Source organism: Lagopus muta, chromosome 7, assembly GCF_023343835.1.
Source record: "Lagopus muta isolate bLagMut1 chromosome 7, bLagMut1 primary, whole genome shotgun sequence".
NCBI classification, from domain to species: domain Eukaryota; kingdom Metazoa; phylum Chordata; class Aves; order Galliformes; family Phasianidae; genus Lagopus; species Lagopus muta.
This window is the reverse complement of record NC_064439.1, coordinates 41303645-41326055: the sequence shown is the minus strand read 5'-3', so window position 1 is coordinate 41326055 and position 22411 is coordinate 41303645. Positions and strand designations below refer to the sequence as shown.

Here is a 22411-nt window from a genome sequence, read left to right as displayed (position 1 = left end):
GTCACATGAACAAGTGAGATGCTATGCTTTGGCAGTTTATGCTGAATTTAAACCCTGGATATCACAGTCTAAAAGAATAAGATCCGGGATTTAATCCACACATGTGACCCAAATTTATTATGTCATTACAGAAGGGATTAGAAAAGTTGACAAGGCCAACTTCTTATATTTCAGAATATCACATCAACTGTCTCAACTCCTGAGATCAATACAAAAGATTAAGAAAAATAAACATTTCCTTCCTTTTACTGTTTGTTGTCATCCTGTTTTCAATTTATTAGATATTTCTCCATGAATATTCAGATCTTTTTTTTCTTAAAAATATGAAGAAAATGGCTTTAGTTAGGAAAAATGGAGTTCCATCTGAATATGAAGAAAAACTTCCTTGCTATGAGGGTGACAGAGCACTGGAACAGACTGCCCAGAGAGGTTGTGGAGTCTCTTTCTATGGAGATATTCAAAACCCACCTGGTTGCTATCCTGGCTAACATGTTCAAGCAGGAGGCTTGGATTAGATAATCTCCAGAGGTCCTTCCCAACCTGAGACATTTTGTGTGCTTGCATGTATTTTATCATTGGTAATTCTCATGTGAGATGCCAAAACTCTTGTATTTGTGGCAAAATCAGGAGAACTGGTAACGCTGAGAAGGTTGGAAAAGCTTATTGCAATTAAGTCTTTCATTTCACTGTCTTGCCTGCCTCCCTTCACCTCACAGAACTATCCCAGCACAAATATTTGCAACTCCCAGAATAAATTCCATGCTTTTATTTTCTCTTTGCTTTCCACAACTTAGAGGAGCTGAATTCTCTTGCAGGTAACCTCCAGTCTGGGTTGTGACTGTTCTGCAAGTCACTGATTTGGATGTGACCTTCAGAACTGCTGAACACTTGCAATCCCCACTGGAATCAGCTGGAGCACTGAGCACAGAGCTCTGCAGCTCTGAAAATCAGACTGCACCTACCTCAGTGAATAGAACCTGGAACAAAAATCCCTGAATTAAAAGTCTGCTGATGAATATATTTTGTCCGTAGAGACTTTAGACAAATGCGGGAGGTGATTTTGGAAACAAAATCAGCTAGCTGACAGAAATGTGAAACCAATAAAATAAAAGCAAAGGAAAAAAAAAAAGTAAAGTAGACAAAGAAGAGACAGTGTGAGACTTAATCTCAGTGAATAATTAATTGATTGTACTATTTTCTTCCTGTTTTTAAGCATGATCACATAAAAAATGGCATTCTCCTTGAGCTCTTCTGATGAAATGAAAAGGTTGTCCTATGAAGAAGAACATCAGGAATTTATTAGAAGAGAATAGTTGTTAATGTAAAATAAGTTAGTCTTCTGGAGATGCAAATTATCTGAAGGCCAGTTGCATGTGTATTGTGTCTCTGTATTGACATATGCTTTGTCATGGTTGGTATCATCTTCACCTCGTTCTCTCTACTCAAAGCTGAAGAGAATTGTATGTCTTTGATCATTTTTCTTTCTTACCACTGTCTTTTTATTCTGCAGTAACGGTAATAGGAGAGCAGGATAAACAGCGTTGCACTCCTGATTCTATCGTGGGGACTTCATCTTTTTGCTGTCACTTCTCCCTAGCCTTTATTCTTTCCAGCCATGCTAGCTGGTCATGTCTCTTCTTTCACATTATGTCATTCTGGTAGACCATTAAATGCCGTTACTTCAGTCTAGCAGCATATGGATTGTTTTTGTATCTCACTGTACTAGGAGAGTCAGCTTGCTATCCTTCAGATGAAGTGCCGTGTTGGAATAGGTCATTAAGTGCATGCAGTATGTTTTAGTGTGTCAGCTTGCTATCCTTCAGATGAAGTGCCGTGTTGGAATAGGTCATTAAGTGCATGCAGTATGTTTTAGTGTGTTCAGGGCTGGCAACTGGAGCTCCAAGCATGCAACAGTCTGAAAAGGAACAGATTATGGAGTGGACTTCTCACACAAGCCACTTCTGCCTTAAAACTTCATTACAGTAACAATTTGCATTAGTAATCCATGTCCAGAGATTAACTTTTCATCCAGCATTATTTACAAATCTCGTTTTCATTTCAGTGTGTTAACATAAAATGCCATGATGCGCAGAAAAAGTACTGAAAAGAAGACTTGTCAACAGGAATTTTAGAGGAGCTATGTGGAAGACAAATATTGAGATGTTTTGGGGCTTTTTTGGATGGGAGCATTGGATAAACTTTCTGAATATATTAATTGAAAGCCAGCATGACTAAAATATATTAATGTATTACTATGCTGAAAGGTCAGTTTAGAAAACATCTGTTCCGTGCAAAAACCTTGAACGCATTTTATGTAGCAGATACATCAGATACATAATAGCAGTATGACTCATTTCCATTGTTTTCCATTTCAGTTGTTTAGCAGGACACAAAAATGCATATTAGTGTTGTTCAAAATTACTGGTGCCATGCTAAAACCTCAGATTACACCATGAGGGAGCTTTAATCCATTTAGAGCTTTCTTTGCCTTGCTACGGGCTCAGTTTCACTGAGAGGTGAAAACAAGGAGATCTCTACTTCCAAATGTGGTACTTCTGTATGATTCTAGGCAGCCTTTTAGGACAACAAAATACTTGGTTGCATTCAATTGTCTTCTTTATTTTTAACGTGGACAAAACGTAGGACATTTTAGCCAAAATGTCTCTCAGTGAATTGTTCTATCCCAGAGGCAGCTCACAGCTTTTCAGCAGTGTTTGCAACATCATTTTTTCCCATCCTGCTCGTAAAAGCAAAGTGGCTTATGAGTTACTTAATAACTAATTAAATCAGTTCGATCTGTGCAGCCAGGGGAAGGGGAGGTGTGGGGGCTGTGGACTGTCTCAGAAGTGCTGTGTACAGGACTGGATGCTCTGCCTGTTGTTGTCAGTCTAGCAGTGAGTTAAAACATCAGAGTGCCCGTGCTGAACCACCACTGAACATACAGATTCTGCATCAGGAGATAAGCATCTGTGATCTTTTACGTACCTTCTATATTTTCATGTATAAATCCCAAACTCCTGTTCCTTTGTTGTATGTGGTAATGTTAAGGAGAGGAAGAAATAAATAGAGCAGTGTTATTTCACTGTGATTGAATCTACGTTGTCTTAGGTTCATCTCTCCATGCTATTAGACTTGTATTTCCTTAAGCTCCCTGCCTGAATAAGAAAGGAAAGCCTTGAAGTGAATTTTCTTTGAGTCATGGAATTCTTACCACCTTTTCAGGCTAAGTTAGTAAGTAAAGTTTTAATTAGCTCGTCACTGGTCTGATTTGCCTCTATTGCACATCTGAAGTCTACGCCATAAAGCTGGAAGTAATAATAGCTCTGACTGATGGGATCTGAAGGACAGTGAGATTAGCTGGGAAATAAACGGAGTGCCTGCAGAGATGGGAAATTGGTTAATTATAATCACTTGGAAATAAAATGAAATTTGGAAAAAAAAATTTTTGTGGAGACACTATAAAAATCTCACTAAATAACATCAGAATATTCTCCTTTGAATACAAAATAATGAAAATTGCCACCGGAATACAATGATGCATTTAATTAATTGATATAATTGGGGTTCTCCAGTAAACGCAAGTAGAAGTGCTGGACTGTTTTTCTTTCCTTTGCAGTAAATGAACTCTGAAGACACTCAGAATTATTTTGCTCAGGCGTGACATAATTCTGGGTGCTGCCTTGTATTCAGTAAGGCATCTGATATTGTGGCAAATTGCCTGCTGAATAATATCACAGATGAAGAAAATTTCCAAGTTTGAAACTCTGCAGTGTGCAAGGGGAAATTCCTACTTTTTCTATCCTTATGGCCTTAAGCATTAAAGTGCTAAAACTTTTGATGGACTTGTTGAATTCAGGCACTCAACTCCGTTAAATTCCAGCTGTGAAGTACTACAGTCAGTAGCATAATATTGAATCATTGTGGGGCATGTATAGCTTACACCACTAAGCGTGAATTTCCAGTATTGTAGAATTGTGATAGTTGGAAATATGAGTGAATCCTAGGACCGCTTTTCCTTTATGCTACTACTCTCACTACTTGCCATTGATGATCAGATCTTGTGCTCACTAGTTTAAAAGTATCATTCAGCATACCTTTTGCTGCCACTGTACAAGGGCTGGATTTGGTTTGCTCCACTCATTTGTGCCTGCTTCACAACTATGCATTGAGTAACCAGTTTTATAAGTCCACCCACCCTTGTCACTGCAAGAACTGATGTGTACGTGGGAACATCAGGTGTATTGTTTGAGTTAGGAGTCTCATAGGATGCTATCTGCAAAACTGTTTAGCTCAGCTAAACTTGCACCCAATTCCAAATCAGTTAGTTCTGTTTTGTTTCATGCTAGGATATGTGCATGTGGATCTAATTGGGATGAAAACCAAATAATGTTGCATTTTCTAAGACAGTTCACAGAAAGGATTCAACTGATGTTCCTGGGTAAAGGATCAGGCCTTTGGGCTGCTATCATTTCAACGAATGACAACCCCTATGATAAGCTTAGTAAGATGCATGTGTAAAAGAAGAGGGAAAATGAGAGGTGCCTGTCATAAACACGAGTCACAAAGAATGTCTTATTTTCTTGGCACCCACTCTAATACATGATCCAAATTCCCCAGCTACGTGAGCAGACTGGAGTTGCTTTAAGTGGGCCTTATAAATTGTTGTATTTGGTATAAAAACTCAGGAAAGCCTGGTAAGTGCTGTGTATCTTGTGTGGTAGTGCATTGCCTTCCTCTTGGTACTGCCTCGGTGATAAAAATGAGTTAGCAGTTGAATTACAAAGTTAAAAGTTAATTAATCTTTAATTATGAACACTTCATTAGCAAATGAATTTCTTAAACTAACAGCTTGACTAAGCCTAAATCAATTGACATAATTCATTAACCCATATGAGAATCCATATTAGTTATGCTTAACTTACCTTAGTGTCTGAGGCAGGAGATCTTTCTCAGTATAAATAAATTATCAAATTGCTATTTATAGTCAGTTAATTAAAGAACAAATTACTGAAGCACTGTAGATTTCCTACTTAGTATAATGTAGTCCCACTGATACCCTGTGAGCAAAGGCTCTTCCCATCGTTTTATTCTCTGTTCTCAGTTGACTTCAAGTTCGTGAGAAATGCTGTGATGCCATAGGCCTCTCCTCTTGATCAATCCATTGTGGTCATGCATTCTTCTAAAGGCCTCTTTGCAGGCTTAATTGCTGTTCAACAGCAGCAGGCATCTGCACTTTTGTGTAAATGTGCTGGCCTTACAGTGTGCTCGACCAAGTTCTAAATCTCTCCTCCTCAAGGACAGCAGGTAAAGAAGAAACATATCTGTAATTATCTAAAGTTGTCAATACTGAAATTTAATTCTGAAATTTAGTTTTGGGATGATGAAAGGTGTGATTAGCAAAAGCTCTGATCAGGATGCTCCCTGCGAGGAGCTGCAGCCGCCATGAGCTTTCAAAAGGCCACGTAGTGCTCTTTCAGATTGCTGTCAGGCACCACAGTAGTTGTTAATGTTCTGTGACTAATAGAAAGTGAAGCTGGATCATATGACATGAATATTTTTGTTGCCACTTTGAAGAACAGGTCTTGTTCTCTACAAAACCTCTGTGTCTTTAGGGACATGCAAATTAAGAGAAGATGGGATTGAATCTCCAGAGTTCAGATGAAGTTTGGGTAATAGCCAATGGCTACTGTCACGGTGTTTGAACAGCTGGGTTATATGTGGGGTGTAATGTAAAGGACGATTTAGCACCCAGCTCTTTGGGGTTCAGCTTTGAGGTGGCACTCAGGAGTATTCAGTGAAAAAAATGATTTTCCTTTTTTCTTGTGCCAGTGTCTGTGTGGCTCTCAGCACTTCCTCCTGTTACCTGATGGAGGCGCTTGCCCACTCGTGCTGATGTTTGCTGAGAGGCCGTTACCTGCACAGGGAGCACAGCATCTGGGAACCTCTTGCCCCGAGCAATATATGTGAGTGAGGCCCTTCTGCTGTGCTGGTGGCCAGTCAGGTTGTGGTGGCTGCCTGAGAATAGCTGCTTGTTAGCAGAGTTCTTATAGCTGTCAATTTTACACGATTGCTAGGGTTTTGAAGGCCTTACCAGAACAAGATAAAGGGCTTTGATGATAGTAATTGCATTTACTGTCTGAACCCTCTAGCAGGAGGAGCAGAGTCGCTGTTCCCATTTAATGACTCTGCAGGAGGTAAGCTGGGGCAGGCAGAAGTGCAGCACTCATTGCTGCCAGCTCAAAGTTCCATCTCAGTCCATGAGCACAGTCACACTGCAAAGAATGGCCACCACAGTGTCTTCTGTAGCTGCTGGCCTTGTGTAAAGGGAGCCTTGGGGAGAACCTGGACATCCTTTGTTCAGGAGCTTGTGGCAGCAGAAGAGAAGAACTGGGGTTGGTAGCCTGGGGTTCAGAGAGGCCTCTGTTTCCCTGGTACAGCAGTACTTCCTGACCCAACTTCTCCTGCTGCGTATTTCTGTACTCTTATTCTTCAGGGAGTAGACTTCTTCCAGGTGACAGAAAAATTTGCTTTTGATATAGATGTGTATCTATATCTACAGATCTGCATCTGTATCTTTATGTATGCATGCCTATATCAATAGTGTGTATGAACAAGCAATGTTGAAGCAGTGAAAAAATGATTTCAGTAGATGAAAACTCAAGTAGATCAGCTGAAGTATTTGTTTTTTTTTTTTGAACTTTGATTTTAAGTCATGCATGCACATTTAAGACAGGTGCTAATGCAGGAAGTTAGCTTTTGAGTTGTTCTAATTTGATACATTTGGCAGATAACAGTGAAATCAAAGGGACAGTGGTGATTGCTATTGAATAGATGTCTGCCCCAAACTCTTCTGGAATGGGAGCATATGATTTTTGAGGTGGAAAGAAGGGAGTCTTCAGGTACCTATGGAAAATCACGCACCACTGATGCTGAGATCCCAGCATGTTATCAACACAGAAGCTCCTATAGGAAGAGCATCAAAGATCTTACCACTGAGCAGTAGCTCTCTTTGGGAAGTGCCAATTCCATCTCAAGAGGCTGATACTATGCTTCAGAGTGTTTAGAGTGTCTCAAATTAGGTGAAATAGTTACCATTTTTTTATAAATCTCAGCTCTTCAAAGCAACCAGTTTGGAACATAAGCCTAGATTTTGGGATGCCTGGTGCCCATGAGAGTATTTCATTGGATCACCTCTGACTGCTATCTTGTAGCTAATTATGAAGACAATTCATAGCTGAAGCAGACAGACGGTTGAAAGAGTTTACACAATTCCCTCTGCTAAGTCATGATCCCTTACCAGGGATTATAACACCAGAGATCCCTGAGCACCTGTGGCAACTCATCTCTGGAGACTCCAGCTTCTGCCTTGGCTCATGGAAGGATGAAATCCTTGTTCTGCTTTGCAGAAAGTTCAAAGTCTTGTGAAGAAGTCACCCAAATTTTTTTATGAGTGCTTGAAGTGACTTTCTTCAGGGCTGTCCTTCTGATCTCTAGCAGTGCTGAGGATAGTACACATAAAATTTGAGAATTACAAGTGTTCCCATGTTAAATGTAACAAAATGGGAAAAGTCTTCAAGAAAAGACACTTATTACTGTGTCGGTAAGCTATTGTGGTCCTTTCAGTGTCAGTCCCCTTAATCGTTGTTCATTGGAAAGACCTTAATTTGCACTGAGTTAATGATATACTCTAAAGAGACATTGTGCTTTTCAGGTTCACTGAAATGTTATTTAACCAGCTGTACAAAACTGCCCGGCATATTCACAGTGCAGGAGCTGGTGCAAGGAGGATCATCCTTTATAATTCAAGGTCAAGAGAAGGAAAAAGCTTCACGTTTTACAGTTTTTACGTAGTAAAAAGGCTCTGCAATTAGGCTCAGAGAAGCTTCCACATTTAAGTTTGTCTTCAGTTAAAATTTCAGGGCAGGAGTTCTTTGCTGTTTTATGTTGCATGTTTTATGCTAACTCTTAATTCACAGGAGGCAAATTAAAATTTCAGTATGTGAAAACGGAGCAAAGAGGGAAACAATGTAGAATAGCTAACAGCCTGGTGGCTAAAATGGTACCTGTGATGCAAGGGAATGAAGTTAGTGTTTGTGGTTTGAATCAAAGTAGGGACTTAAGTCTGAATATCTGATGTCCAGGAGGAGCAGCTGAGTAATTTTCAGACCTTTCTGAGCGAAAGTTTCACCAGAACCGTGTGAGTAGCAAAGCCTTTGAAAGTTGTTTTTTTTTAAATGTAAATCCATGTTCCAGTGAAACCCATTTTCACCAGAGAAGTGGAAGGTGATCATCACTTGATCATCTCTGTACTTGGTACGCAGCAATTATGACTCATCTCCATGTCAACCATGTGTGTTTTGGGTGGTTGGTTACTATGTGTATGTATTAGATGCTTTGTGTTTTATTGCTGGGACAAATTAGCCTTCTAGTCCTTGCATCTTATGAGACATTTAATTTTTAATATTTTTACAAGCACTTCAACATTTTCTTAAAATTAATAGAATATGTATTAAATTTAATGATAACATTAATGTATTTTGTATTTGGACTTTTTAATATTTTATGGGCTTTTAAAAATTTTTGTTAGGTAGGAGATAATGGATAACAATCTATTTGGATTGCGCTGAAGCTGTCAGATTATCATGGCAGAACAAGTCTCCCAGCACTGACAAACACAGATGGAGTCCTGTCAGCAATGTTACCAAGAAAGCACTCAGAGATCCCAGGGGGATTACATGAAAGCTCTCCAATGTAGTAACAATTTTAATCAGTTTATTTTCGTTGCAGGCTGTACAGTGACTAAAAATCATCTCTCTGGCACATGCTTGGGATTTGTGACATTGGCCTGAAAATACTTATTTTCCTCTGATTATATTGATTATATGATCATATCTTCAGAGAAGGTGTGAATGTTCAAGCATGCATTAGGTGAACACTAGCTTTTTATCTCCTACATCAGGTTTTCTGAAGAATGGAGAGATTTTTGTACTTTCCGTTCTTCCTGCAACCCAGAAGGCCAAAACTTACTAAGAAGGTCAATGATAGTTCTTACAAATTGTCCTAAAGATAAAGCTTTGAGGCTCTTTTCAACAGAGATCACTTTTATTCCAGACAACTGTACCAATTCCAGCCCTTGGCACGAGGGCTGCCAGGCACTTTCTGTCCTGCTCAGGACCGAGCATCATTCTTTTTCATCCCTCCTGAAATTACCTCCCTGTTCAGCTCTTGAGTAATACTAGCTAGTAGTTAGCACTGCATGTTCTGCGTTGTTTCGCAGGTTTTCGGACCCCCAGAGTTTGGACTTGCTGAGCTGAGATTCTGAAATTTGTACGGGTTTGTAATTTGCCAAGGAAGAGTATAGATCCTCAAGCATAATATTTCATGCCTTCTAATGGAGAGGCTGTTGCAATTATAATTTTGTTTCTGAGTGGATGAGGTGAAGTTTACACAAGCAGTTACGAACAATGACATTTCTCTTTTCAAAGCTGTGTGTATAAACTCCATCCAGATCCTTCTCAAAGAATTTGTATGTAGTATATATTGTAAATTATTTCAATTTCCTGGTTCAAAATAATAAAAAGTAACTGAGAAACTTAAAGAATTGAGCAAAGGACAAAGGTCCTGAAGGTCCTTTCGGTGTCAAAGGTCCTGAATGGGGAAGTCAGCTTCCTTAACAAAGGACTTCTTAACTAAGAAATAATGCTTCTTTGCCATCATCTCAGTTATTCAGATTGGAGCTCCTGAAGCCTGGATATTAGTTTTTCCAGTGCTTGACAGCAGGTCTTCCCGGTCGTTACTTGGAGGCTTGGAATTGTCTAATGTTTAAATCATATATATAAAAATTATTTCCAGATCGTTCGTGTGAAATGCTTATTTTCCAACCTGTCTGTAGTTAGATTTTTTTTTTTGCCAGTGCTGATGAAATTGTGCTTTTCTTTGAGCTCCATCACCTAAGAAGATTTTAAAGTATGTTGGTTTCTTTTCACTGTTTTTGAACACCAATTAAACTGAAAACAAGGGCTATAAATTATGGTGACCTTTGCAATGACTTTTCATTTGCAGAACAGCAATATGTGATGGTGCAAGTTGCTGTTAATAATAATAAAAAATATTAATAATGTCTTTAGGAGTTACCAAGCAAAGTGTAAATTGCTTCCTGCTTGATAACAAATTTTTGTGTAAGGGTACTGTATCACGGAAATTTTTGTTCTTGCTGAAGTTCAGATGACCTAAAATTAATTCTGCTCCTTCACCTCTGTACATTCTGTAATCTCAGCTGACAAATATGATTTTTCTGGATTTAATCAGCATTTCATAATGACTTCTACTGAAAATACAGCCTCTTGATTTTCCCTTGTTGGTCTACTAAGTGTGTGGGGCAATAAGTTATTTTTTGGTCTGAAAACTCACAAAAGCCGTAACAGCCACAAAGAATGTGCTCTGGGTTAAATAGCTCTACCCATGCTCTATTTAATGGAATTTGCCTCTTTATGGCTTTTGACTATTTTTTTTTTTAAACAGACAAAAACAAAACAAAACTCCCTAAAGAAATGCAGGACAAGAACCAGTTTTCTAATCATGTTTCTGTAGATTTTTGGTAGCTTCTGATACTGCTAGCTTGTTATTAACTGTAGCATTCCCATGGAGTTTTATGGATGCGAACAAAAATTCACCAGAAGGAATCTCCTTTTGATGAGAAGACAGGGAGATTTCCATAGCCATTTGACTTTTGGCTGATCTTCTCAATGTTACCAAGTAGCAGGCACTGAAAATTTGGAGGTTTGTCCAAGTTATCTATTTACAAGAAATAGAGTGGAGAACAGATAGGTACCGCTTATCTGTCTAGGACACTGAGTTCTCCACACAGCTGATCTATGCTAAGTGCTTATACATGGCCTTGAGGTACAGAGCATCTGATCCTAGATAGCACTGCTTCCCAGGCTCCCCAGGGCATGAAAAAGCTGTGTTTATGATCATTTTAAAGCCTTAGATACCAGGTGACAGAGTGAATTTCTGCTTAATCCTTGTTCATCCTTGTGTATGTAATAATGTGCATTTAATCTAATATTGATAGAAAAATAAAAAATCCCTTTGGGCTTACTTTTTTTTCCTCTACTTTTCACTGAAGACAAAAAATGGAGAGGAGATCCTCACCGTGTGCTTTATCCGCTGCATTACTTCTGTCCAAGAAATTATAGCTAGGGTAAAGAACTTTTTCTTCGTTGAAGTTACCAAGCTTATCACAGTTTGACCGAGCTCAGTGCTTTTCCAGACCTCGCAGAGAAAAGGTGCAAACAGCAGGAGAAGCCTGAAATTTATTATTTGTTTATTTGTCTTCGGAGCTTTCTTTAATTTGATGCTGTCTGATGGCAAAAGTGGTTTTGTTCTTCAGCAGAGGTGGTGGAATAGATGGAAAGCGGGCAAACATTTCTGCTGTCTGTCCGTGGGGAGCGATTCCGAGAGAAGAACTTTCAGATCTAGCTTCCAGCTTCCTCCTGGTGTCGTGGTAGGATTCAGAAGGCACAAAGGCAGATAAGATGAACGTGAGGAAAAATAGTAAGAGGTTAGATTTGATGCTGCTGGCTGGAAAACCTGCAGTAAATTAACCAAACTTCCACAGTCCCGAAAGTCCTTTTCTGTATTTTAATTCCTGCTGTTGAGTTGAAGCTTTGTGCATTGGAGGCCTCCTTTGGTATGTGTTTGTCATTCATAGTTCCCTAAGGGGAAGCTCACGAGGTGGCTGCGTCCAGATGGGCCTGCCAAGTAATGCTGGCTGGTCAGTGGGGTGCCACCTTCTGTGGAGTGACAAGGACCGAATGAGATGAAGAAGGAAAGCAGCAGGAGTCCATCCCAGGAGGTTAAGTTGCAAGTCTTTTTCTCTGTGTAAATTGACCTTGAAGGGAAAATGCTGGTAAAGTTATACTACAAAGCAGATGTTCAAATCATGGTGGCAGCTGAAGCACTGCTCTTTCTAAGGTCAGTTTTGGCTGATGACACAGCTCAGAGGTGTGTGTGGCTGCCCATTGCCTCTTCTGAAAATTCATCCTGCTTTAATAAACTGGACAAATTCCCTGTTCTAGCAAAGTCCAGAAATAGCAGATGGCTCAAATGTCAGGCATCAGCAAATCCTAAAACTGTGGGCATGACCCTTGTCCACGTCCTGCTGAGGAATCCACCTGCCCTCAGGGTTGGGTTGCCCAATAGTTTGGCATTTTCTGTATCAAGACCAAAAATTTAAGTGCTACCTGAGTACAGCGTGCTGTTGTTGGAAAAAGGCTCTCTCCAGCAGAAGTATTGGAAACTTAATAGTGTGTCTGAAGTTGTTGTTCTTTACTATGTTTTGGCATGAGGATGATGTCAGCTGTTGGTGGATATCTTGTCAACTAGATTTATGTTCAGGATCAGCAGCAAATTTCACTGGAGCATTAGTGAATCAGTGAAGTTGATCTGCACACCATGACTTCTCCATTGTGAATCACACCAGCTGGTTATTGGTACTTAGCCCTGCTGCACAATAATCAAAGCAAAGGAATGGAGCTAGACTTTCCATGCTCAGAACCCTGTTAGAATTGCAAGATGAAGGGGTGGGTGGCCATAAAATATTGTTGACAAGGCAGACCAGTGAGGCTTAATGCTGCTTTGTGCTGCTGGTTGCTGAGAGAGGCATGAGGAGTTTTTTCTTTTGCTTGTGGAGTTGTTGGCATTGATTCTTTTGATGTAGGTTTTTCTCCTGTAATCCGATGTTCTGATGTGCTGGTTTGATGTATCATCTCAATAGTGCAGGAAAACTGGAGAAATTTGGTGAAATGTCTTTATTTCAGTGGTATCTGCCAAGGGAAGGATGTCAGTCAGTCACTGGCTGGAAAAAGCAGTGTCTTACTTCTGCGTGAGTCTGAAGTTCTTACTGTCACTGTTTGCAGACCTGTGCCCCCATTTTCAGACACTTGATTCTGTTGTACAGTCATGTATGTAACCAGTATGGAACGTAAGTTTTTATGTTGCTGCATTTCACAGTGGAATCCCTTTTCCCCACATTCCAGCAGTAGCATATTAGAGATGAGGAGAAACAATTACAGGGGGACTTCAGTCACTGCCTGAAGTGAGAAGCCATGCTGGCAAAACAATTAAAATGCCTTGGTTGCCATTAAACTAGCATTTTATACACCTACAAGGAATGAGTTTAGGAGATAACAGCAGTTATACAGAATAGTTTAAAATAGATCATTAAATGTTTTGCTTATGAAATCTGTTTAAACACTGTTTCATGAAAGACTGCTCTTCCATAAGGAAATCAAATCACTTTCCCCTTAGGAATGATCTCAGGAGATCTTGCTTAGACTTGCTTAGTCTAAGTACCTGAAGGAAGATAGTTAATATCCTTTCTCACTTAAATTTTTCCTATGATGCTTTGTGTCTCTGTTATCGAAATTATCGTTTCTAGGTGATCTAAACAAAGACATTAAGACTTGAGTTTGTAAATGATCATCTTTGGTATAATCAGAGCACACTGACTCATCTGCGTGAGGAGACAGACATGGTAGCACTGGTTTGCATCTGTTCAATGGCTGGTAGCACCTTTTTGATTAACTAAAGGATTTCAGCTGTTAGAGCTGTCAATCTGACATTTTCATGAGCACTAAAACCTTTGCTACTAGGAACTGCTGATTTTTTTTTCCTACTTCTGATTTACTTGACTCTTTGTGTCCTTGCCGATAACTACTAGCAAGGCTAATGCATTATAAACTCTGAAAAGCAAAGCAAGCGGCTGTCATTTTTTGCACAACAGATGTTCCTGATCAGGAATCAGACAAAGGATCTCATCACTCTTCCTCAGAGCAATTTAATTTGTTCCATGGCACACCAGCCACATCCCGTCTAGTGACTGACACGCGCAAGTCCTCCTCCATTTTAGGATCAGTTCTTTTAATCTTACAGAATTATTAGCTTTTTTTTTTCTTTTTTTTTTTTTTTTTCCGTACAGGAGCAAAGAGAGTGGAAAAAAGGAAATTGCTTCATTGCTTTCAGTGTTACCAGTAATGCATCGTAATGAAAAGTAGCAAAGGCCTACATCATGTCTCGCTCCAATTTATAGGAGGGAGATGAGGTTCTTTTAATATCTGTATACCCGGTGTGAGATTAAGAAACAACGGTTCATATGTTGTAGCATCCAGTTTATTACTAAAACCTAATCAGGGAGACGGGGAAGGGAAGGAGTACGATAGAAAAGATGGAAAAGAAGCAGGAGTTGCGTAAAGCGAGGATAGTCACCAGCAGGATCCAGCAGCGGTCCCGTTGCACGGCGTTTGAAGGTCCCGGGCAGAACGCAGCAGAAGACGGGGAGCAGCAGCGTGGCCGGCGTCGAGCAGCAGGCAGGTAGACGAGGAAGTCGAGGAGCCAATTCTTGAAGCAGCAACAGCGGTCAGGCAGCAGGCTCAGAGTTCGACAGTATGCAGGAATCACCTCAATCTTCAGGAATCCCTCTGTTCTTCACGAGGAATCTCTTGTCAGAAACCTCTGTTCTTCATGAGGAATCTGTTGTCAGAAACCTCTCCTCATGGTTTTCAGTTCCTCTTTTATCCTTGTTCTCCTGCCTATGTGACAAGGATGGGCCTTGAGCAAGAGTAATTGAGTACCCTCTAAGATGGCCATCATCCTGAGATAGGTCCACACAAAGGAGCACTTCACAGCTATTTAGCTGCAGTTCATCTCCCTCTCGTGGCCCCTGGCCTTGTCCATCTGCTTCCCCGGACAAAGGATTTCACAACCTTTGCCTAGGGCTTCCTTGGATTTGTCCATCTGTCTCCTTAAGACGAAGGTTTTCGCGGTCCTTTCTCGGGACTTGACTGGACTTGAACAAGTCCATCGGTGTTCCCAGCAAACTTTGAGACACAGACGTTGACAGAATAATATCTTACACATCAAAAATAGGAAATCCAAGTACTACTTTTGAAGAGAACTGGAAAGCACTCAGCGAGCACTTTTTTGAAGAAATAAAAATGTAGATTCGGTGCTGTTTCTTCAGCAGTTGTAAGGCTTGGAGGCAGCGATAAGCAGCTGATAATCCATCAGATTCTTGTAATGCAACTTCGTGAGCTGGAAAAATTGATGTTTTTTTATGGAAAGTTGTTTGTTATGGATCAAGTTCTCTACTCGTTTGTCATTCAGGTTGTCCAAAATGAGTAATTACTGGGGGGGTTTGCTTACTTTTTGATTTAGTTTAATAGAACTGTATCACTCTGCTGCCCTTCTGAGTGATTGTTACTGCTAGAGAAATGAATTCTATAGTTATTCTATATTTAATTTCCTAATTATTAATCTAGATAATTAGAAAATAAATTATCCTGTTCCAGTCTGCCTCTATTCTTTGTAATGACCACTTAGAGGAAACCCCGACAATATCTCTGGTACAATAAAGGGAGAACACTCACTGTTGTCATCCAAAATCCAGGAAGAAAGCTCTCTAACTGCAGCGTGATGTTAGAAAGCAGCATTCCTTTATTCCTTACAATACTTACTGGGCGACCTGACAAATCAAACGGACCCTCCCAAAGTTCAGGTTCAACATTTAAACAGTTAAGGCATACATAAGCAGTCTGTTGGCATACATATTGGTTCTTTCCCAGTAACTCATTAATATATGCTAATGTTCTTTTGAACATGCAGTAGTAGTGGCCTCACTTTCCCCTCGTTTTTCCGTCATCCGCTTCATCGCAGTGACTTTTGGCTCACCTCCAGTTGTTTTTCTTCAGTCTGGCAGATTTTAATTGCTTGTTAGTCCATAATGGGTAACTTTCTATCTATAGAAATGTGTAGTGATATATTCCAAATAATAATCTAAAACAGTATGTGTGAATTCCGAGGTGTAAGTCCTTGCACCCGGTGAATGCAAAGAGAGAAGTAGTCTACTGTGACTCCAGTGCTTCTGTGAAGCAGGATCATAGAGAAGAACAAGGCTGTTCACACACTGACTTGCACTCATTTATTCCTTTCGTTAAACTAATATGTTGGTCCTTAAACTTATATACTGATTCCTGTTGCTGAACCAGTCTATATCACTATCTCTCATGTTCTCTCTGCTAAATTTAAGCAGAGTAACATTGTGACCAGGAGGTCCTTTGTGTATATATGTTGAGTTAAAAATTGTCTATCTATAGGAAAGAGCTGAAGAAATATTTGAGATTTTTGTTATTACCTTCATTAAGTGAAATTAATTACTTCTGAGGTTATGAATACATTCTCCTAAGTGGTCAAATTATGACTTGCGTAGGAAAGATTTGGCCATCTACTGATACACCTCAGTAGCAGACAGGGTGCAGCAGGTAGTTCCCAAACCAGAGTGAGATAGCTTAGCTTGAGTTGTCTGATCTGCACTAAATAGATGTCCTGCTTCAATTACTGTGACTGGGCTAAAGGGGGCTATTTTGCTGAGGTACGATAACTTTATTATATTAGATTATTTGCCCACAGAATTTTCATTTGTTTTTAAATCGTTGCAGTGAGAAAACAGAACCAACATAGTGAACAAGATCTTGTAGTGATCAGGTTCAAACTTACAGACATCCGCATGACATTTGTAAGACTTTTGTCTTTTCTCCCAACTGAACAACGATTCATCTTTGTTGTAGTTCTGCTGATCATAACTGAGTTGTGCTTCATGTGAATTTACTTGTCACCGTCTGTTGTATTATCTGCACTGCTTTGTATTTTTGTGAAATCTTCACTCTGATGAGGCTGTCTGGCTGGGTTTCTCTCAGCCTTTCTCTGTTGCCTCCTTCCATCTGATTTAGTATTGAAACAGTGCTCTGCTAAAAACTACTGTTGTGAGTTCCCTAGAATTGTCTCACCAGCCTAACCGGGGTCTGTCATTGGTCACCCTGTAAAGAAGGCTGCAGATTGCTGCACATTCCTACCAAAACCTGTCAAAGATGTGCTAGAAGGGAGAGGCAAGGGAAGCTGGTCTCACCTTGTTTATGTGACCAGCCTCATGCAGGAACAGCAGCGGTTGCCCTAACGGGCTGTAGTAGCTGTGGCTGCACTCACAACTGTCAATCCTGATAATTGAGCAAAACTGCATTTGAAGGGCTCGTTGCAGTCCATCACTGGCAGACAGAGAAGCCACTCATATAACCTCTTTTCCATTCTGCAGGTTGACAGGACAGAAGTGATTCGGACCTGTATAAATCCCGTCTTCTCCAAGCTTTTCACGGTGGACTTCTATTTTGAAGAGGTGCAGCGGCTGCGATTTGAAGTCCATGACATTAGCAGCAATCACAATGGGCTGAAGGAAGCAGATTTTCTTGGTGGCATGGAATGCACTCTTGGACAAGTAGGTGTCACTGCTATTTTTTTCTGCTTGCCTCACAGGTTTTCTGCGCGTGTGAAATATATCCCTTGGTTAAAAAACTGATGGGTCAGATTTGTCATTCATGACAAAATTTTTAATCAGTGCTTTGAACTGGATAATTAAGAACTTCTACTGGTTTGATTTACTGCTGTATTATAGCTTCAAGTCAGCCATTTCAGTAGGAAACTGAGTGTCAGCAATTGGCATTGTACAGCAAGAACACAGGCTTTTTATATCAATGCTAGGAAATAGTCTGATTTGGGAGAAAACTGTGGTTCTTAACATTGTATGGGATTTAAAGCAAGTTCCAAGTCCAATAAATGCTTATGAATACACTTCATTCCCACAGACTAGTGTTTGGTGATGTGGCAAATAGAGAGATAGGGTTGGATTCATTTCCATGACTCTCAGTCATCCAAAAGTTATATGTCTAGACTAAGTTACTCCTCTGATTCCTGCCTTTAGTTCAGTGGAGAGAAACAGACACTTCTGGCTGTTAACTTATTCTACCTGAGACATCCATCATAGGTTAGGATAAATTGCTTTCATGAGATAACCATCTTTCCCCATCAGTTATCAAGAGAGTTGGGACGGCTGGCTTAGAGTAGATACATAGCCTCTTAGTAAATGTATGGCTGATGAGTCCTACCTGGAGGATCAATATCCAGAGGTTGTCAGAGCCAGGTCTGCAGCTAATTCTTATATTGCTGACTGGTAGGATGCTACAGTGTCCCAAGAATGATAGAATTAATTTCTAACTGACAGGCGTTTTGTTATGTAGATACATATAACACACATCTCATTTCTGTCCATGATAGCTTTGCTGAGATGGTATCCATTTCCCTAAACTGGCTCTAAACTGTGTCTTCACTCTGTGGTCTAGGGTAGCTTGGATGAGGAGAGGAGGCAGTTCTTTGGCTTGTATTACTTTTTGTTTCCATTGTTTGTAACCTGTGTAAGGTTGCCTATAAGTTGGTGCAAAGATTTTGTTTGCAGTTTCTCACCTTCTATTGCTGCTATTTCAGCCCCCGCTGCTCATGAATCCCTTTCTCCTTTTGCTGTCATTCGAGAACAGTTGATACCATTGGACCAAATGTGTTGAAAGAAAAGTTCTCTTAGTGACAGTATTAATAAGAAATATGTGTACATTTACTAACTTGAAAGTGTAATATGAAGATATTGGTATTTAGGATTTTTTTCAGTACATAGTGAAGTTTTTTGACAGAATTCTTGCAGATATTCTGTGGCCTTAATCAATGAAAATAAGCTATTCCTATCGTGTTAAGGAGAATGAGAAAGAAAGAAGTTATTACAATGTTTTTCTCACTGAATTGACTTGAAAATGAAGGGAAAAATGTCGTTGCTGCTGGCGGTAGCATAAACATGTCTTTATAATTATTTGATCTCTATAAATAGCACACAGCTGGCTTGGTAGCAGTGTCATTTAATGGTAACCAAGAAAAAATAATAACAGTGTGAAATCTGTTCACGCGAATGAGCCTTGAGGACTCTGATTCCATATTTAGATTTTTCTTGTGTATTTTTTTCTTCCACTTTGTAATTTTTATTAACTTTATGTAGTTCATCAATTGATTTAAACCCCCAATTTGTTCCTTCTGGGATTGATATCCAAGAAAAGCCATTATAAGGAGTTCAGCATTGAAAATCTTACAGTACAGTCTGTACTTACAGAGCTTAAACTCACATTTAGCTGTTTGATGTAACGACTGCATTTTTTACAATTTGGCTCCTTTCTAAGCTAATTTTGACATGAATTTGTTGTTCTACATCAATTTTAATGGCTGAATAAAATGCCTGCCTGCCTATCAGTTCACTTTCCCATTGCAAGTAAGCCTTATCTGAGACTTCCAGATAGGCTGTAGAATTTAGGCATAGGCTAAAGGACTGATTTCCAACCTACTCCCCAGAAATGTCCCAACTTTTATTGCTCTGTTCTAGATAACAGTTGATCTAACAGAGATTGACTGTTACTTGGAGCTGTTTGCAGAGCACTGTTTAGATCTGCAGTAGACCTTAATTTTTGCCTGCATTGTGCAATATTCCTACGTAAGAGATAAGTAGTAGAATAAGAAATACCAGGAAAGGCAATAGAATAGTTATACAGTAAGCTGACTGAGAGTTTCACATTCTTTAGGAATACTGCTTTACCTAAATCTTACGTCAGCCCAATCGATACAAGCTTCTTAGGAATTTGGGATCTTAGATGAGAAAGGTGGAAAAATAATGACACAGAAGGTGTCGTTATTCCTGCTTCTCTCCTAAATGCTGTGTCCTGAGAGAGTGAGAAGAGCAGTGATCTACAGCCTTTTTGGTCTTGAACATACTCTGTCCAGTGATACCCTACTGGATGTCCAATAAGAATTTTTCCTATGTTTTTGCTTGGACAAGAAAAATCAGTGACTCTGCTGGTAAACACTGTGGTTAACTGCATTTTGTTATCACCTGGTATTTCATATGCTGCAGTATTTGTACACGGTGGAATAAGTGGTCATGGATAGTTAGCTGCTGAGTGCAATTAAGAAAAAGGCAACATGCTAAATAGATGCATTATATGCAACTGCTTAATACAGTTTGTTTTTTATCATGCTCAGAAGTTTCCCTTTTGTATGGAACAACATCACGTTGTCTCTTGAAGGGTTTGAGATGAAGAAGGTTTAATAGATTTTTGTTGTTTTGTTTTCTTTTGTTTTGAGTACTGCAAATCTGTTCCACTCTGAAAGGCTCTATGTACTGCTGTTTTACCAGCATCTTCAGAGTGTTCTGGTGATGAGCTGCATTGCAGTAAGTCAGCAGATACTCTATGTACAAAATTCTGTTACCAATCGGAACAATAATAAGATCAAGAAAGCTCTAAAATGTTATGGAAGGTGCTAAACTAGAAATTTCAGACACTTTTTTTCTTTTCCTCACTTAATAGCATCAACCTTAAATGTGGTCTGCTTTTATGTGCAGTTTGTAGAACGGAGTTTCTTAAAGAAATTCACATCTGGAATTCACATTGCACAACTGGTTGTACCATACTCCAACCAATAAAGCTTTCCATGGGGTACTACTTATCACTTATTTAAACTACTAAGTGGTAGGTTAAGATGCATAATGAAAGACTGTCAGCCTTTTTCATTCTACAGTTAACTTCCAAGCAACTGTAGAAGAATAATTTCTAATGTAATAACACAGTTAATGAAGTTGTACAGTTCTACAGTATCTACTTAAGCAAGGATACTGTGCTGTGTTGTGCTCGTAACCTAATCAAGGTTATTTGAATTTGAAGCTGAAATTTTGGGACTGTTTTGCTGCATATGACAACTCCCTTCTATTGGAGCAGGAGTGTGGGGGTAGGGCAGTGATTTGGCACTGTGCTTTCACAGTGAATAAGTGCCTTGGGATGCTCCATCAGGCTCTGCATCTGGCTTCTTTCTCTTTGCTTTCATGTGAAGTAGGTATTGTTCTTTGCCTAGGCACTGGTAAGCAGAGGCACATCTTTGTGATAAGCAATGAAATCATGATGAACAGTAATATTTTTACAGCTATTTTGGGACACCATTATATAAAGGTTAACTCTTGCTTTCATACTCTTGTTTTAGGTGCAATGAATTGCCTCATCCTTGATTATGATTTTACAGATATTGTCTGTAATTATGGACAGTAATATCTTCCCCTATTCTTTGCCCATTTTTCCTCTTTCTTCTTTCCTATCCATAGGGAAAGTGTTCAGGCACTCACTCTGGCTAATTATTTCCAACTGAGTCCCCATCTAACCACTGAAGCTTTTGTGTTTCTGTTGCTGTTCTTCACTCAGAAAACAAAACAAAACAAAACACCACCACTGTAATTGTTTGTTTCAGAAGATAGGAGATGGATTTTTATTATTTATTAATAATCTTTATTAATGACGAAAGAAAAATCCTAGAGGGACAAACGCTGTATAATAATTGATAGCCTTAATTGTCAGAGCATTCAGTCAGGGTAGCAAAACACAAAACCCAAGTCTTTTTCTGCTTCTGTCTTAATGCCTTCATGTATTCTGAGCCTTTCTAAAGCTCTCTTATAGGAGCGTTCTGTTTTATATTGGATGTACTTCATAACACACTACTTTTGCATCATTTAATACTGCAAGAGCTATTTCTAATAGGCGAAGTTCACTTCCTGATCACACAGGAATTAAATATCAGGAGGGTGAATTAGATGCACTTTTTCCTCTGAAGTTTTGACCAAAAGTCCCAGCCTGATCTTTAATAACTCACAAAAATTGTACAATTAATAATGATTGTTCAACGAGAAGGAAAGAAGTTTGCCAACAGATTTTTGATTTTCACTCAACCATGCTTGCAACATCAATAAATTATAGGAACCCATAAAACTGTTAATACCTAAATACTGTGAACCATCCCAGCTCTACAGTAATGGGAGTAGCTTTAATGGCTTTTCCTTCATTCCAGCTGGTCTCTACTATCTGTGATCTCACAACTTGTTTGGTTTATTTTAATTTACAGATGTGTTAAAATATTGTTACAGTTCACAGCTCTGTTACTTGTTCAGCTAGTAGCACCTGCAGGAAAAACAGCAGATGTACATCTCTGTGTCTCAAGAACCTTTTCAAGTGTTATTTAGAGATTTCATATTTCCCATGCATGCATATATGTACAAATTAGATTGAAAATCTTCCTTCTTATTAATGAGTATTGCTGCTTCTTGCGTGCTTTTAGTATACGATATGTTGTTAGCAAATTATGCACTTGAAAATGCTGACTGATGATTAGCTCAGTTGTAGCCATTGCAAATCCCCTTTCTCTTGAATGAGAGAAAAGCTGAGAGAGTCATGATTGCACCTGAATTAATTAAATAGAAGTAGTCTGTATGAGAATATCTGTTTAATAGTCTGTTGACAGCTTCAGTAGTGCAGAAGACATAAGATCAGTGTTTTCAAGGTTCTTGAATTCCTGGATCCCACCAGATGTCTGTATGTCTCCTTAGATATCTTTAAACACTTGACCTTTGATCTCCTCCAAATGAAGTTGCTCAGTTCATTAGTGGAATGAATAATGT

The 22411-nt window shown here is 39.3% G+C and overlaps 1 protein-coding gene across 7 annotated transcripts in view; it reads left to right on the top strand.

Moving 5' to 3' along the window:
• The window catches only part of CPNE4 (copine 4), a 269020-nt gene that overhangs the window by 141096 nt on the left and 105513 nt on the right, over positions 1 to 22411 (top strand). For all 7 annotated transcript variants that reach the window (XM_048951294.1, XM_048951295.1, XM_048951292.1 and 4 more), the window contains one exon: positions 17147 to 17326. In XM_048951294.1, coding sequence (XP_048807251.1) covers positions 17147 to 17326 — 180 coding nt within the window. The remainder of the gene's footprint in view (positions 1 to 17146; positions 17327 to 22411) is intronic.